The sequence below is a fragment of the Cibotium barometz genome, chromosome 61 (assembly GCF_041138505.1).
Source record: "Cibotium barometz isolate CiBa-2024 chromosome 61, ASM4113850v1, whole genome shotgun sequence".
Lineage (NCBI taxonomy): Eukaryota > Viridiplantae > Streptophyta > Polypodiopsida > Cyatheales > Cibotiaceae > Cibotium > Cibotium barometz.
In genome coordinates this window covers 28,542,634-28,557,397 of record NC_141106.1, presented here as the reverse complement: position 1 = coordinate 28,557,397, position 14,764 = coordinate 28,542,634, and the positions used below count along the sequence as shown (strand labels likewise).

General features: G+C 41.5%; 1 protein-coding gene across 2 annotated transcripts; it reads right to left on the bottom strand.

Annotated features, from left to right (window-relative positions):
* Nucleotides 1-605: 605 nt before the first annotated feature.
* LOC147604724 (signal peptide peptidase 2-like) lies at nt 606-14,453 on the bottom strand. 2 transcript variants are annotated; one of them, XM_086795052.1, is made up of 12 exons: nt 14,305-14,453; nt 13,793-13,908; nt 12,222-12,373; nt 12,040-12,125; nt 11,738-11,859; nt 11,385-11,435; nt 10,903-10,989; nt 10,538-10,607; nt 2,162-2,298; nt 2,001-2,078; nt 1,681-1,815; nt 606-957 (listed from the first exon to the last, which is right to left on the bottom strand). In XM_086795052.1, the coding sequence occupies exons 1-11, from the start codon at nt 14,342-14,344 to the stop codon at nt 1,708-1,710; spliced, it is 1,047 nt and encodes a 348-aa protein (XP_086651178.1). In that variant the 5' UTR covers nt 14,345-14,453; the 3' UTR covers nt 606-957; nt 1,681-1,707. The 2 variants fall into 2 exon arrangements, with proteins under 2 accessions (XP_086651178.1, XP_086651177.1); XM_086795051.1 differs by lacking the exon at nt 606-957 and adding an exon at nt 1,209-1,439.
* Nucleotides 14,454-14,764: the final 311 nt, after the last annotated feature.

Below are 14,764 nucleotides of genomic sequence, written 5' to 3'. Positions count from 1 at the left end.
TGCTAGAAGAAAGATGTGCCTCAAGTCTTTGATTCGTAACCACAAATGCCAATACATTGACTACTCTCTAGACATTGCAGCACCTCACAATTGCTCCGTCATGGTCAACCAAGTTGTTCCAATTCAAAACAGCTTGAGAGATTGCTCATTGCAAGCATAAAGCTTTTTTTAGGCAAGTTTGGGAGAGAACTAATGCTCATAATGTTCTAGTAGTTGCCCAAGAAACGTTTGTATTTTGTTAAAACTGCTCCTTAAGTATTTTCACCACTAAAAGCTATGAACCGTGCAAACCTATGAATCAGAAATAGAAGAACCTCCTAAAGATCAAAAACCTAATACATAAGTTGATAAAAGTTGAAGATAACTTACATGGCAGGTTTGGGAAGGTTTAATAACAATAATCACTGATCCATACATTTGCCTAAAGTATAATTATGTCAAATCCTTGGTCCATACATGTGCCTAAAGTATTGGTTATGTCAAATCATGAGTCGGTCTACATGTTCAAAAAGAGAGATCAGATCTATAATTATCACCGTCATTTACAGTGAGATTTTCCATCCAAGTGAGATTTCACTTAATAACCAAAATCTTTGAGAGCAACGTGGATTAAAATATGGCTATCATTTCCTTCATATTACATAGCCTACATATCGTAATAAAATTATCTTTTTTCATCCCTTTTTGGTAAGCAGTATCATGACAATTTTTTGATTTTTTCATCCCTTTTTGGTAAGCAGTATCATGACAATTTTTTGACCAAACGGACGCATACATACATGAAGTGCACAATCTTTATGCTGGAGATGTCTGGTCCAAATGCAAGATTCTCCACTGAAAAAACTAGTCAAAAGCTTTGAGATATCATTGATCGTATCATCACCTGCCAAATACAACAGACCTGCTGTTCCAGTCCGTCCATGGCATACAAGACATTCATTGCCTGTCACCATCAACCTGGGAATCATGGCTGTCAGTCAGTCACATTCAGAAATGGTCCTAAGGAGGCCGGTAAAAAGGGAGAACGGCTTTAACGGGAAGGGTCCCCTGATTATTGGCACAATCGCAACATACATGAATTTACTTTTTTAAAAGGCAGAAAGGAGGCTTCAAAGTTTCATTTCTGGTTGTTAAAGCCAAAAAAAGCATCTTACTGGACCTAAAATACTAGGGTTCTTTGATCTAATAAAGACAAGCCATTAATCCAATTTTTTGAAAATAAAAAGAAGATATAAAACGTCTTAAACTAGCAGAAATACAATTTGACTTTAAGCGTTCCCATATATTGACAAAAAATGGCCGCTTTATCAATCTCTTCTAATCCCGCGAACAGGTAGCACCCCTGCTTGGGGGGTATAATTCTGTTCTCGAGAGGTAACCACAAAATTTTAAAAACACGGACCCCATATAAACATCTCTGTGACCATATGGCTGTCAAACTGTCAATAATAATCATTGAAACCACATAAATTGCTTGAAAACAAAGCAAAATCTGACGGTGCATTAATTTGAAACAAAGTGAGGCTATGAGCAGAGCTGAATTTAACTAAGATATATGTATTATGGATGGACGGCATGCATCTGCAGATAGATGCTGGTGATCACTCACTGGCGAAAGAGCAAAAGATGAGTGGTAAGCCCATTAAAGAACCCGAAGCAGAAAACACCAATGGGTATTACCTTAAAGGCCGCATTGACACACTCGATTTAATCGATTTTGCTGTCTATCTTTGCATCGTCTGTGGCTGGCTTGTTCCCCTGTGAACCCTCTACTTTTTTTTCTACAGAAGAAGCCGACTCATCATACGCCAAGAGCTGAACCACACAAACCTGTGATTAGATATAGCTAAAATGACAAGAAGACTTAACTTATAAATGATTCCAATGCAAAAATCAGCAAGAAATGATGCTATGCTCTTTCTTTTGGTGGTGGTGGTGATTTGGGGGGGGAGGAGGAGAGGAGAGGAGAGGGAGGGGGAAAGAGTTTCAGGGAGAGACACCTCCTTAATCTCCCCGTTCGCAGCACAATGGACTCCCAAAAACCCAATGACGCCAGGAACAATGTAGAGTAGTGCAGGCTGGGTACACGGCAGAAAATTGCATTAGAAACAGAGACTCAGAACTACTCATAGCAATATGTTCACATTAGGACATCACTGACTTGAGCTGCTTGGAACCAATTCATGACAATAATGGTCACCCCCAAACCGGTTACATAGCCTGCAAAGGCGCTTTTGAAGTAGCGTGGACCTTTCCCTCGCGATGCATCAAAACGAAGGGCCAAAGCCACAAAAATTCCTGCAAATTACACTCCACATTTGAGTGCAGACGCAAACAGCACTCACAGATTGGCAGTCCACATGCACTCAACAAATCATTAAAAAAAAAGGTAAAACTTACGCTTATTTTGATGCTCAAATAACATTCACTTTAAGAAGATACAACATGTGCTATATACAAGAGAATACTCATAAGTAGAATCTTTCACAGCACAGTTTTTTAAGACAGATGACTTGGATTAGATTTGACACACTGCCAAATAGGCTACATGCCACACTGGATTGTAATCCCATAATGGTCCACACATGGAGTAGGTAGACATTACTCTTAGACACCCTGTCTTGACATTCTGAGGCCCAAACGGGACCCAAGATGAGCCTATTAGATGGCCGTGGGGGGTGGAAAATCAAGTACATCTTTATGGGCCGAGTCTACATTGCGGACAGTGGCACCGATTATGACCGTGGATACATGGCCAGCCCCTTCTGTACACAATTCTCTAGTCATCAATGCAAGTTTACTCCCTAGCTTCTATCTTAGCAATTCCGGATCATGAGCATCTCCATCCCTTTGTCTCCAAACTTGGACAAGATCGGCAGTAGATGGTAAAGGGTTGTCATCTCCATCCCTAAGTGAACATCAAAACTTATGACGGTGTCCCATAACTATTAGAAGGATAGAATAGCCTTGAGCTTGAACTTCCAGAGAAGATATGCCGTTAAGCTTTCCATCAGCACTGAATGGTGGTGGGCGAGGTCTTGTGGAAGATGCCATTTCTCCTAAGTGACAGCAAGTAGACAACAATTACCGATCCAATGTCCTAATACCATGTACAAGGATAAGAGAACACTCACGACTCAAAAAGATTGACAAAAAGAGTAAGATCATAAAATTTTAAAACTCGAATCGCACAATAACAGAGATAGAGAAGAATATTGTAATTGCCTTAATCCTAACAAACCCTCATTAAGCTAAGATATTTTTTTCCCATCTTAATGCTATTTTCTCTCTACAATCCTAATATTTACTTTCTCTCTCTAGGCCTAAGATCCCAATCTTGACACACACTTCAACTATTAATACTATTAAACAAGATGAAATAACACAAAACCAAACAAGATAGCAATGCTGAAATTTAAATGACACTGCAATAGGAGTGGAAAGGGCGGACTCCCCTTGTAATATGATTGTATTACAAAGGATTCCTAAAGATACAAGCTTCATGGACATCACATGCCAGATTTCCAGTGACAATCATGCAATGAAAACGCTCTGAAAACATGATTTGTCGAAGTCAGAGTCGATTCTACAGCTTTTGTCACAAAGAACCTTACTCCCCAATCCACACTAACTTGCCACAAGAAGCAGCTATGCTCCACTGGCATCCATACAAGTATGTGTGTACCAAGCAGAGTCATAGGAGACCTTAATGGACAAGCATGCAGATAGAGTAGGTTAAAAGAACTTGGAGAAGCTCTTACCTATGAATTTGCTGAAAATTGCAAGTAGAATCAGCTTTAAGTCAAATTATCGATGATAGAAATGCTCAAAAACATTTTCAGCGAGTGCATATCCAAGAGATAGCAACTGAAAAGGACTCCCAAGAGCTGCACAGTAGTGAAGTACTCATTTGCCGGCTGATCCAAGTGTTGGAGAAGCAAGAAACCATGCCAAAAAGTATATGTATGGTCTGATTATGCTGAAAATTGCCTTCTTCTACCTCTTCATGAAAAATGCGCCAATTCGCAAAGACAAAGAGAGAGCCAACCTTTTCATACTAACAGAAGGTGGCCACTGTGCCACCTCAACAAAGGCCACTAAGCAAAGATGGTGCCCATTAAGCTATCCACACTCTTTTAATAAAAAGGGTGCCTATTTTGTGAGAGCCTTGACATGCCATCCAATGTGTGCCCAAACTCACTTATATAACATGTACACCCACACTTTAATGAAGTGTGGATGCCCAAAGTCACTTATAAGTTGTTTGGTCGTACTTAATGAAGTGTGGACAGCTACAATTTGGAGCACCTTCATTTGGAAACCAGGGTTAGGCTCCATCGACACTCCATGGGCTTCAATGATCTTATCCTCATCATCGACCTATGTACCCACCTTTGCAGATCCTTTTGATAAGGACACCTTTTCCCTGATGGTGGCCACATCTTTTGCCAAAGTGTCCCTCTACTCCATAGTCCATTCATTGCCCACATCTATTTCACTTGGGAGCAGTAAATTGGCATTGGCTAGGGCACCCCATTTATCTTCATTCATTTGGGACCTTGGCATACATCAGGCAGAATATCCAAAACAAAAAAGTGGACAAATACTCTTAACAAATATAAACAAAGAGTTTAGAGTCACACCTACCATCTATCCACAGCAAGCAAGGTCAGAATATACTTTCACATGCACAGTTCACGAGAGAGCATGCCCTGCCAGTAAACTAGACAAGCAGGTTTTACAAGGTGTGAAACAAAAACATTCAAGGCATGCAAGGCTCAAGTATGCCATGCATTAGAATGCGTTGGAAAATCTCCCTTTCATTCAGCTTATAGCATGCTGTCATTTCGGACCTAGACATTACATTCCCAGGCCAACCGGAATATTGTAATGGGCGCGGACTAAGGTCCCCAACCTCTCATATCCAACCTACTAGCCCTTGGTGTAGACATAAGTCTCCTACCATGATGTGCTAGTCCAGGCTCAAATGACCCTTGAGATAGACATAAATCCCCTTGCCATGAGGTGTCATGTCCACACTACGGAGTCTGTCCATAGGTCCGAAAGCGTAGAGAATGCCCAAATAGTGGCATCCCCCCGCTCTTCAAACAATTGACCACATCTGAAAAGCTTCCAGTTGGCGAAGGCATGGAGCACCCATCAAGCTTGGTCCCGACGCTATCCTCCCTCAAGGGATCCTGGATAAAGCGCTCCTATTTATCTTCCAGCCTTACTAGTGGCGGCAGGTAAAATCCTAGCCATCCTAGTGGCTTTACTTGCTAAAAGTCATCATCACCGCCACGTTGTTACTGTTGAATAACTTCACGAAATTATTGCCCATTGACTTCATACAGCTCTGATGCATACGAAATCGTGCGTGCTCACTTGGAGAAAGCAGTGACAAAAAGATAATGGGTTATGGACCGGAAAGAAGTGAAAGATTAGAGAAAGGATTTTAGGACGGATGAGAGGGTTATGCAGCTTTTGGACACGAAGAGCGAGAAGATAGCACACAACGAGCATGCTTAACCTGCAGGTACGAGCCAATAACAAATACTAGGCTGAATTTATAAGGGGAAGTGAGTGAGAAAGCTAGCTCTCTTTAGTTTTGTGTGTTTTCCCAAAAAAGTTAAGGCTTGATATAAAGCCTCCCACTTTTGGCATAAGAAAAAGCTAGCCCATGCTTTTTTTACCACATTCTACCCCTTTTAGCTCGACCTATGCCTAATTGGTCTGCTGCCATAACTACACCGGACCTGTACCTAATTGATCTGCAGCCATAACTGGACCGGACCTACTTGTTGCAACTCGTGCATCCGGTGCCACTGCAACTACTGCTTATCCGGAGAGCCTCAATAGCGTCATCCTCTTCCAGGTTAGCACCAGCTCCTATCTACGAAATGCAAGCACCTAGGAGGTCAAGAAATAGCCCGCAGTAGCGTTTATGCAAAAACGCACATCAACCTAGCCTGTAGGAGAAAAACCCAAAGCTCAAGAGCAACCAGGAGAAAGACACCCGGTTGGCCTACAAATCAGCCCTCCACACTATCTTCTTTATGCATCTTGGTCAGTATACGATCAGGTTTGCAGCACCTAAAGTCACTCCCTACATTCATTTGCAACAATAGGGAAGGGGAAATCTCTATGGGAAGACTCCATTTCAAAAATTTCGGGGTTTTCTGAAATATGGAGTAAATCATCAAATTGAAGCCTCTGCATCCGTAGAAATTTGAGGCTTTTTTCAATCAAGCCTCCTACATCAAATTGGAGGTTCTGAAGTGCCATGGAAGGTCCAAGCATCTGCATTAGGGCATCATTGCCTTTCGCAACAAAATCCTCATCGGCACTAGCATGGAAACGTAATCAAAAGAGACTACTCTTCACTGACATGCGTTCAAGAGGGGATCTTTCAACTTCCAAAATTAAGATTTTTCTATTTTTTGTGAGCCAAAGTCCCCCAAAATCTGAATTAAATATTTTTAGTGTGTTTCAATTTTCATAATGCTCCATCTGTCGGAATGCACAGCGGAAAAGTGCACAAAAGCTCTGTGTCCATAATCTCGAAGTGCATAAAAGCTCGAGTCTTCACGATTCCAACTGAGGAATCTGCACCTTTCTCGGTGCTCCGCTAAGGACATTTTCTCCAATAGTGGCCTTTCTCACCACAATGGTTACAGGTCCGCTCTGCCTTCAAGGCGTCACGATCCGAGTCGGGCTCCTGCTCTTGAGACTTCGCCTGTGAAGACTTCCCTTTGTCCTTGTTGCGGAGACTTCCCTTTGTCCTTGTTGCGGCCTTTCAACCGCTGGCTGGTCAAGGCCTTAGAACCTCCGCCCTATGGAGGGTTCGTAAAATGCCCTTCCTGGTCCAAGACCATAGGCACAAGCTCCTCCCATGTGATGGTGCTGAGCCTCCCACTAGTAATCAAAGAGGAATAGAAAGCTCAATACTAAGAGGTCAGATGAGACAAGAAAGTGATGGCCATGTCCTCTGAAGATATCTCCTTCCCACCTTGAAGAACCTCCTCCTCTGAAGAACCTCCTGCTCTGAAGAGCCTAGAGTTTGTTGATGTGCTCCCGCATCGTCGAAGACTTTACAGGATTCATCACTCGCATATGTACTTCCAAGGAAATCTGCTTCATGGGTGATACCCTGTTATACAGAGAAGCCAAGTGCTGCCAAATCCCTCTGGCCAACATCATGTGTTTGATATGATTAATCACCTATGGTGTGCAATTAAGGAAGATGAAAGAACACACATGGGCATTGACACGATCCCATAACTATGCCTGAACCTCTCTTTCTTTCCTAGTAGAGGGTAAAAGCTCCCCGTCCTCCAACTCTGGCCTTGGAACACCAACCACAATGAAATCAACCAAGTCATAAGACTCCAAGACAGACTCCATTACCTTCTCGAGGACATAGTTGGTCCCGTCCAACTGTCGATCCACCGGGAATGTGGGGAGGGTGGGGATCTTCACATGCTTCTCAGCCATCTCAAGCAAATCTGCCATCTCAAGGGTTCACAAGGTCTTGTGAAGGGAGGGTGGGTGGGAAAAAAATGAAGATGTTGCAAACACTATGCAAGGTGTCTGTCCAACATTGATGGCCGCCTTCTACCCGTTCTCCAAGTCCCGAATAGCCCAAGAATTCTCCAATAAGCACCAAAAATCAGCAAACCCTCAAGCTCCCACTATCTACAAGCTTCAAACCACCTGGGACTCTGATACCATGTCAAAATGCACAACAGAAAATGAGACAACTGCTGTGAGAAAGAAAACGCAGAAGTGTAGAGAGAGAGAAGCTGTATAAACTCTACTATATACACAAGATCCGGTAAAAAATGAAGTGTGGGGGCAAGGGTGGTATTTATACCATCCTGGGCTACTAGCCAGCCAGCCCAAAAACAGCCGACAACAGCAAAGAGGTCCACGACTCGGAAAACCTCAAGTCGGCTAGCACAAAACAAGTCGGCTAGGACCATATCAGGTTGGCCAGCAATACAGAAAGTCGGCCAAGAGAAAAAACGAGTCGGCCAGCCCGGATTCCCCATGACTAACAAAACTTGGGAAAAAACATGGAAAATGAGGAAAAAATGGAGACTACTCCTAACTCGAGCGGGCACACCCACAACAAAGGCCCTCACTTCCTACTGAGTAATATGGTACAAACAGGAGATGACTGCTAACACACCATCATCCCCTTTTTACCCCTGCTTACAGCAAGGGGAGGTTGTCTTGATAGACTGATGAAGGCTGTCATCCAATCTTTTATATCAAAGTTCAATATAAGAGTTTGGGTGTTGGCATCACTTGTTCTTTAGTATCAATGATTGCATATCACTATGACTAATGAAGGTTTGTCGAGCATCACCTCCATCACTCCGAAGGGGAGTTTATTGGGTATTTCAGAGTTAGTTGGTGTGAGCATCCTCTAGGTGTAAACCGCCCTTATTTGGTTTTGGTCAAAAGTACGGCTTGATGCCTATAAAAGCATGCACTTAAGTAGTTCTATTAACAATGAGCTTCATTTCAGTTCCGCAATCTCTCTCTCCCTCTTACTCTCTCCTAAGCGCACCAACTCGTCATGGCCTGAACCTCCATCTCTCTTTAAACATGCTCCACTCTTGGCACCATGAACGCTTGCCAACAGAAGCAAGAAACCATACCAAAAATTATGTGTGTGGATTGGTTATGCTGAAAATTGCCTCCTTCTACCTCCTCATGAAAAATGCGCCAATTTTGAGAGAGAGAGAGAGAGCCTTTCAATACTAAGAGAAGGTGGCCATTGGGCCACCTCAACAGAAGCCACACCTCTCCCATAGGTGGAGAGAGAGCCCACTAAGCTATTCACACCCTCTTAATAAGAAGGGTGCATGTTTTGTGGGCCATTGAATAAGTATCCAAACTCACTTATAATTTGTCCGCCCACACTTTAATGAAGTGTGGATGTCCGATACCCAAACTCACTTATAAGTCATCCATCTATACTTTATGAAGTGTGGACTTGCAAAACAAAAAAGTGGGCAAATACTCTTAACAAATATAAACAAAGTGTTTAGAGTCACACCTACCATCTATTTATAGCCCACAAGCAAGGTTGTAATATAGGTTCACGCACACGCCCCCAAGATTGTGTCCCCTGTCTGTAAACTAGACAAACATACCTTACATGCACTAAAACATTTCACGCGAAAATAGTTCCAGGCATGCAAGTATGCAATGCATAAGAATGTGTTGAATAATCTCCCTTTCATTTAGCTTGCAGGTGGTCATTTCAAGCATAGACATTACGTTTCCAAGCCAACTTGAATACCATAACCTAGACATGGACGCAAATCAAAATCCCCACCCAGCCTCTCATATCCAGCCTACTTGTCCTTGGTGTAGACATAAGTCCTCTACCATGAGGTACCAGACCACATGGCCCTTGGCGTAGACATAAATCCCCTGCCATGAGGTGTCATGTCCACACTATAGAACCCATCCATAGGTCCAAAAGCATAGAGAATGCCTAAATAGTGACAAATATTGTATTACTGAAGTAATACAATAGATGGCAAAGCCCCATCCCCATGTGCTCTTGCGAAGGGAGCTTCGATGGGCTGATACAGAACTACTAAGACTAAGGTTGTATGCTAGTAGAAGCTAGAGAAAAAAAGAAAGAAAGAAAGTTATGCTTACATCTTACAAAAGGTTGTCAGGTTGTCTGCTAGTAGAAGCTAGAGTAAACTCACCATGTAGAGAAGGGACTAGCCATAAAGCCTCGATATGCGGGGCAGCCATGACATAAGCATAGGTCCACGGTCATACTTTGTGCCACTGCCCGACGATGTAGACTAGGCCCATAAAGATATACTTGGTTCACGCCTCCCACGGCCATCTGGTTCGAGCCCCGCAATGTCAAGACAAGGTATCTAAGAGTATCGTGTACATGTGTGGACCGTATGGAATAGCGGTCTAGTGTAACATGTAGTCCATTTGGTAATATGCCAAATCTAATCCAAGCCGTCTCTAAACCATCTGGCAAAGTTGAATACACGATTAACTCAACTGACAATTGGGCGACTCTAGAGCTCTCCATGGGCAAAGTAATATTGCTCCTCTAAAAAGAGAAGGGCACAACAATGCCAATACCTATAGCTCCCTTAGGAACATGTAAAGTCAACTGCCAACTCGTAGACCCCTACTGTCCTCAAAATAGCAAAGAACCAGTCATCATACTACACGAATGTGGCTTGGCTTCCCAAGACACCTTGCAAAGGTGTTAGGCCCGCCTACATCTAGGAGTTGGACCCAACTTTTTGTGTCTTAGGAGCCTCCTCAAATCATTGGGACAGCTAACATTTCCCATGGGAATACGAAGATGTCGGGAGGCCCGGACTGCCCGACCATGGCTACTCCTCATACTTGGGGGCGTACAAACATGAGCTAGCCGATGCCTAGACAAAACAATATGAGAGTGAAGCATTAATATCCAACATTCAATTCCAAAAAACACATTAAAATTGATTGAAAAGGACACCATAAAATACAAGACCTGGTATGACAATGTCACCGAGTCCCAACATGGAGTAGGGGTGTGATGCATTTCCTGTTGGAAAGAGTAGCTGCAACAAAAGCATTTGTAATCCTTGTAAGTAAATATAAGCATTTTCCATTTTCAAAAAATTGTGTATATTCATTTCACTTTGATATCAAGTCCATTTAGGCAACTTACAAACACCCCCCCCCCCCCCCACCCCCATCCCAATGAGCAAGGAGTTGGACAAGTAAAATTGCCCATCCATGATCCCCTCCGCTGATAGGCACAGGGATATCTGTCGCTGGCCTTACTCAAGATTCATTTTCGCAAACAAGGTGAACATGTAAAATGGTAAACATTAAATGCTTCACAGAACGTACCTTGATGGGCGCATCAAAGGACTTTGCAACACTAACCATAACAGGTGTGAAAAACACCCAAAAAATGTCATAGAAAAATAGCCCAACCTGGACACACATAACGATTCACATAGAATTAAATCATTTATATACGTTTGCAGAATATATGTTGTGCAATACCTAGCAAAGCTCATAAATGCTGGTTAGAATTAGAGCATAATAATCCCTAGGAATAACTAAAGACGCTATCTCTAAAACAGAGTTTTAGGACCACTTCACAAAAGGGCAGCCTACTAAGTTCCATCACAGCCTCAACTCCCTGCCCTAGTGTCGGATGGCTGATCATCCTCACAATTCTGTCAGAGTATGTAAGAGGAGAGCTGTCGTCCTCGTGTTGAGAGGCCCCTTAATCTCAAAGCCATAGCCTCAATCATATGAGCTAACCATCAAGACTTAAAGAAACAGAGACATACCAAAGATCAAAATTAGAGCTGAAAGCTTACCAAAAGTATAGCACCAATTTTGAAGGAACCCAATGAAAGCATCTCTATCCCCTGAACCATAAAAAGAGTGGATAATACGCATCAGACAACATGAGACAATCCCATGAAGTAACAACTTCTTAGGTACATTATCGACCTACTGATTCTTGAAATTCGGCATGCGAGCACAAGTGCCTGCATACATACATACATTATATATGTATCTATGCATGTAGGTACATACTAACGTATCCCACATACATATGTACATGCATGTATCTATGCATGTAGGTACATACTAACGTATCCCACATACATATGTACATGAATAGACACATAAATATGCACAAGCATCCAATCCACAACGCACATACCTCTATAGAAAAGGCAAGCCCCAGAATGTTGTTCGCCAGCCAATGCTTTTTCAGCACATGCCACACACAAAAACCTGTTGCCGGTACTCCCGCTATCAGCTCAGATATTGTCAACTGTAAAGCTGTCCATAGAAAGCATATAGACATCAAGTCGCTTAGAAATCCAAATAAAAAACACCCTTTTAGGTCCATTTGAAGTGACAAAATGCAAGCATGATTGATGTGAGAGAGATGCAAAAAAGCTTGACAAAATCTCAGAGATTTTGTTGCAATAAAAATGCCAGATAGAATGTTTTGCATACTTATTAAATAAGGGATTTTAACTGTGAAGGAGCTCTCCTTGAAGTGCTTGGGAAGAAGCTTCTGGAGATCTGGCAATATGGTCGCTCTGCAAACATATTATGTGTGCAAAATTAAGTATCAAGTCCACAAAAAGCAAAGAAAATATTGACGTCAAAGATGAAAGAGCCTACAGACTGCTTACGCCAAGGCAATAATCCCTAGCACAAAGAAGTAGGCAGCGAGAACGGTGTTGATTAAGTCCTTAGGAAGAAACTTGAAAAGAAGGAAAAGCGATAATAAAACGGCACTCCCCATGAAAGGGAAGCGCATCGCATGCTCTTTCGAAATCGTTTCCTGAAACCCAAAAAAGAAACCCGTTAAGTTTGGGGAAGCATACCTTAAATACACCATAATGAACTCTAGCTTGAATGACTATCAAAGTAGATAAATGGTCATGCTTGACGCTATGGTGATTGCATATGTATGCATGTTCGATTGGTGTATGTATGCATACATACACCAATCGAACATGCATATATTGCAAATGTACATACACACACACATGTATGTGTGTGTACGTGTGTGTGTGTGTGTGTGTAAATACATACATAGTTGTCAATACCGTACAGTTCGTGCAATACGATACCATACGAGAAAATACAATATGATATTAAAAAAATCTTATCGTACGGTCTTTTAAAAAAATACTTACAGACTTTAGTATTTTCGATTTCAAAGAGAAGACAAGTTGTCACATGATGATGACTCAAACCAAAATTCCATTAAAACCAAGTTGAAAACATACATAGATGTTAGGCTAAAGCCTAAGTCATACAATGCGAGGCACTCTAGGCGCATATAGCCGTAGTAGTAAGTACAAAAAGTGGTGCACAAAAAAGGGAGGCTAGAGGGTTGGGACTAGAATCTAGATGGAGAAGTGATCACTATCAAAATCAGAGCTCTCGCTAGGATCATCTCCATCAGGAGAGTGCCTATCGGAGCGCTTGGAGAAGTCACCCTCGCTAAGGATGCTACCCTCGTCATCAAACTTGGGCTCTCTAAGCTCCTGTGACAAGGCAATCAGAGCGTCCTCATTTGCAAGAGCGGAGGAAGAACTACCAAAACCTTATCGTGTGTTTTAAAAAATTACTTATAAACTTAGGTATTCCCAATTTCGAGATATGGAGTATTTTAAAAAGGAGGGAAGCATCATAGTACAAAGGAAAGCTCAAACAGCCATAGATAAGCAAAAAGAAGACCATTACTCCCAAAAGTAATATTTTTTTTGGAAAAAAAAAATTCAAGAAAAAAAATTTCTCGAAAAAGTCCGTACGACTCCATACAATATCGTACCATACGGTATTTTGTACGATATGCTATTGTGCGTCGTACGGAGACAACTATGAATACATACATACATACATATAAATTTATTTATTCATTTATTTATGTATAAATACACACATACATACATACAATATATTTATTTATTTAGTCATTTATTCAATTATTTATACATATTTAAACATACATACACACACACACACATATATATATATATATATATTTCTACATATATGTGTGTGTGTGCACACATATTTATGTGTGTGTGTGCACGCGTGTGTGTGTGTGTGCCCATGCAATGTGCATATGATATACATACACCAATCAAATACGCGTAAATTGCAAATGTATATACATATATATACATTTGTTCTTGTATGTGTGTGTGTGTGTGTGTGTGTGTGTGTGTGTGTGTGTGTGGTGACTTACAGCAGGAGGAGTCGGCTTGACTGACCGTTTGCAACCAACAAAAACAGTCAGGCAAGCTGTCAAAATACAATTCCAATTCGGATCAATCTTAAGGTAAAGAGGTGCAACCACAAGACCTGCAACCAATCAAATGACAAAGTCATCAAAAGTTAGATGTTTTGGAACGAAAATGGGCATCGACATAGCTTGGCATGGTGAATTGCTTCCATGCAGATTTTATATGGAGCTGTTACACCCATCCAAGCATTTCTTTTGAACAAATTTCCAAAAAATCAGATCATTCATGTTTTTCTGGTTTATTAAAATCAATCTCGGAAACAAAGTGCATCTGTAAACAAACCAAAAACAGTTTAAATCAGATTCAGGTTAGGGTCTTTATGTGAAACATGTAGATGAGATTAGATTAACAAACGGGGATACCTAATCACACAGTAATCGAAATTTTAAGTACACAGTAATCGAGTTTCTAACCGCACAGTAATCAAGCTAGTAACCGAGTTAAAAGCACACACCGAGGAGAGCAAGGGTTGCAAACTGCACCGCCGACGCCATCGCTGGGGTCGACCGGTTGTTGCTCCTGCAGATCTGAATGCTTCTAAATGTTTCACTTAAATAGAAGAAAGTAATATTTATCTTAGCACTTCCCGACCCTTGCTTGCCTTTAGTTGTTGTTGAATATATATATATATATATATATATATATAAGGGTTCTAAAATATATGGCAATCCGGGTATGTTCAGACGGTGCCTCTTCATTTATTTTAATCGTGTTTTTGCTGAAATTTGATGGAAAAAAAAAAACTAGAATGCTTGGGAAGTTATGCATATGCGGTATCTCATGTAAAATGTATGGTACACGGGATCTGAGCTGGATCAGGATACTCCCTCTAGACATACCTCACACAGAAATATATCAGGAAGTGAGATGAAGCTCTCTACGAGTACAAAGAGAAAGTAAAAATCAGCGCAATC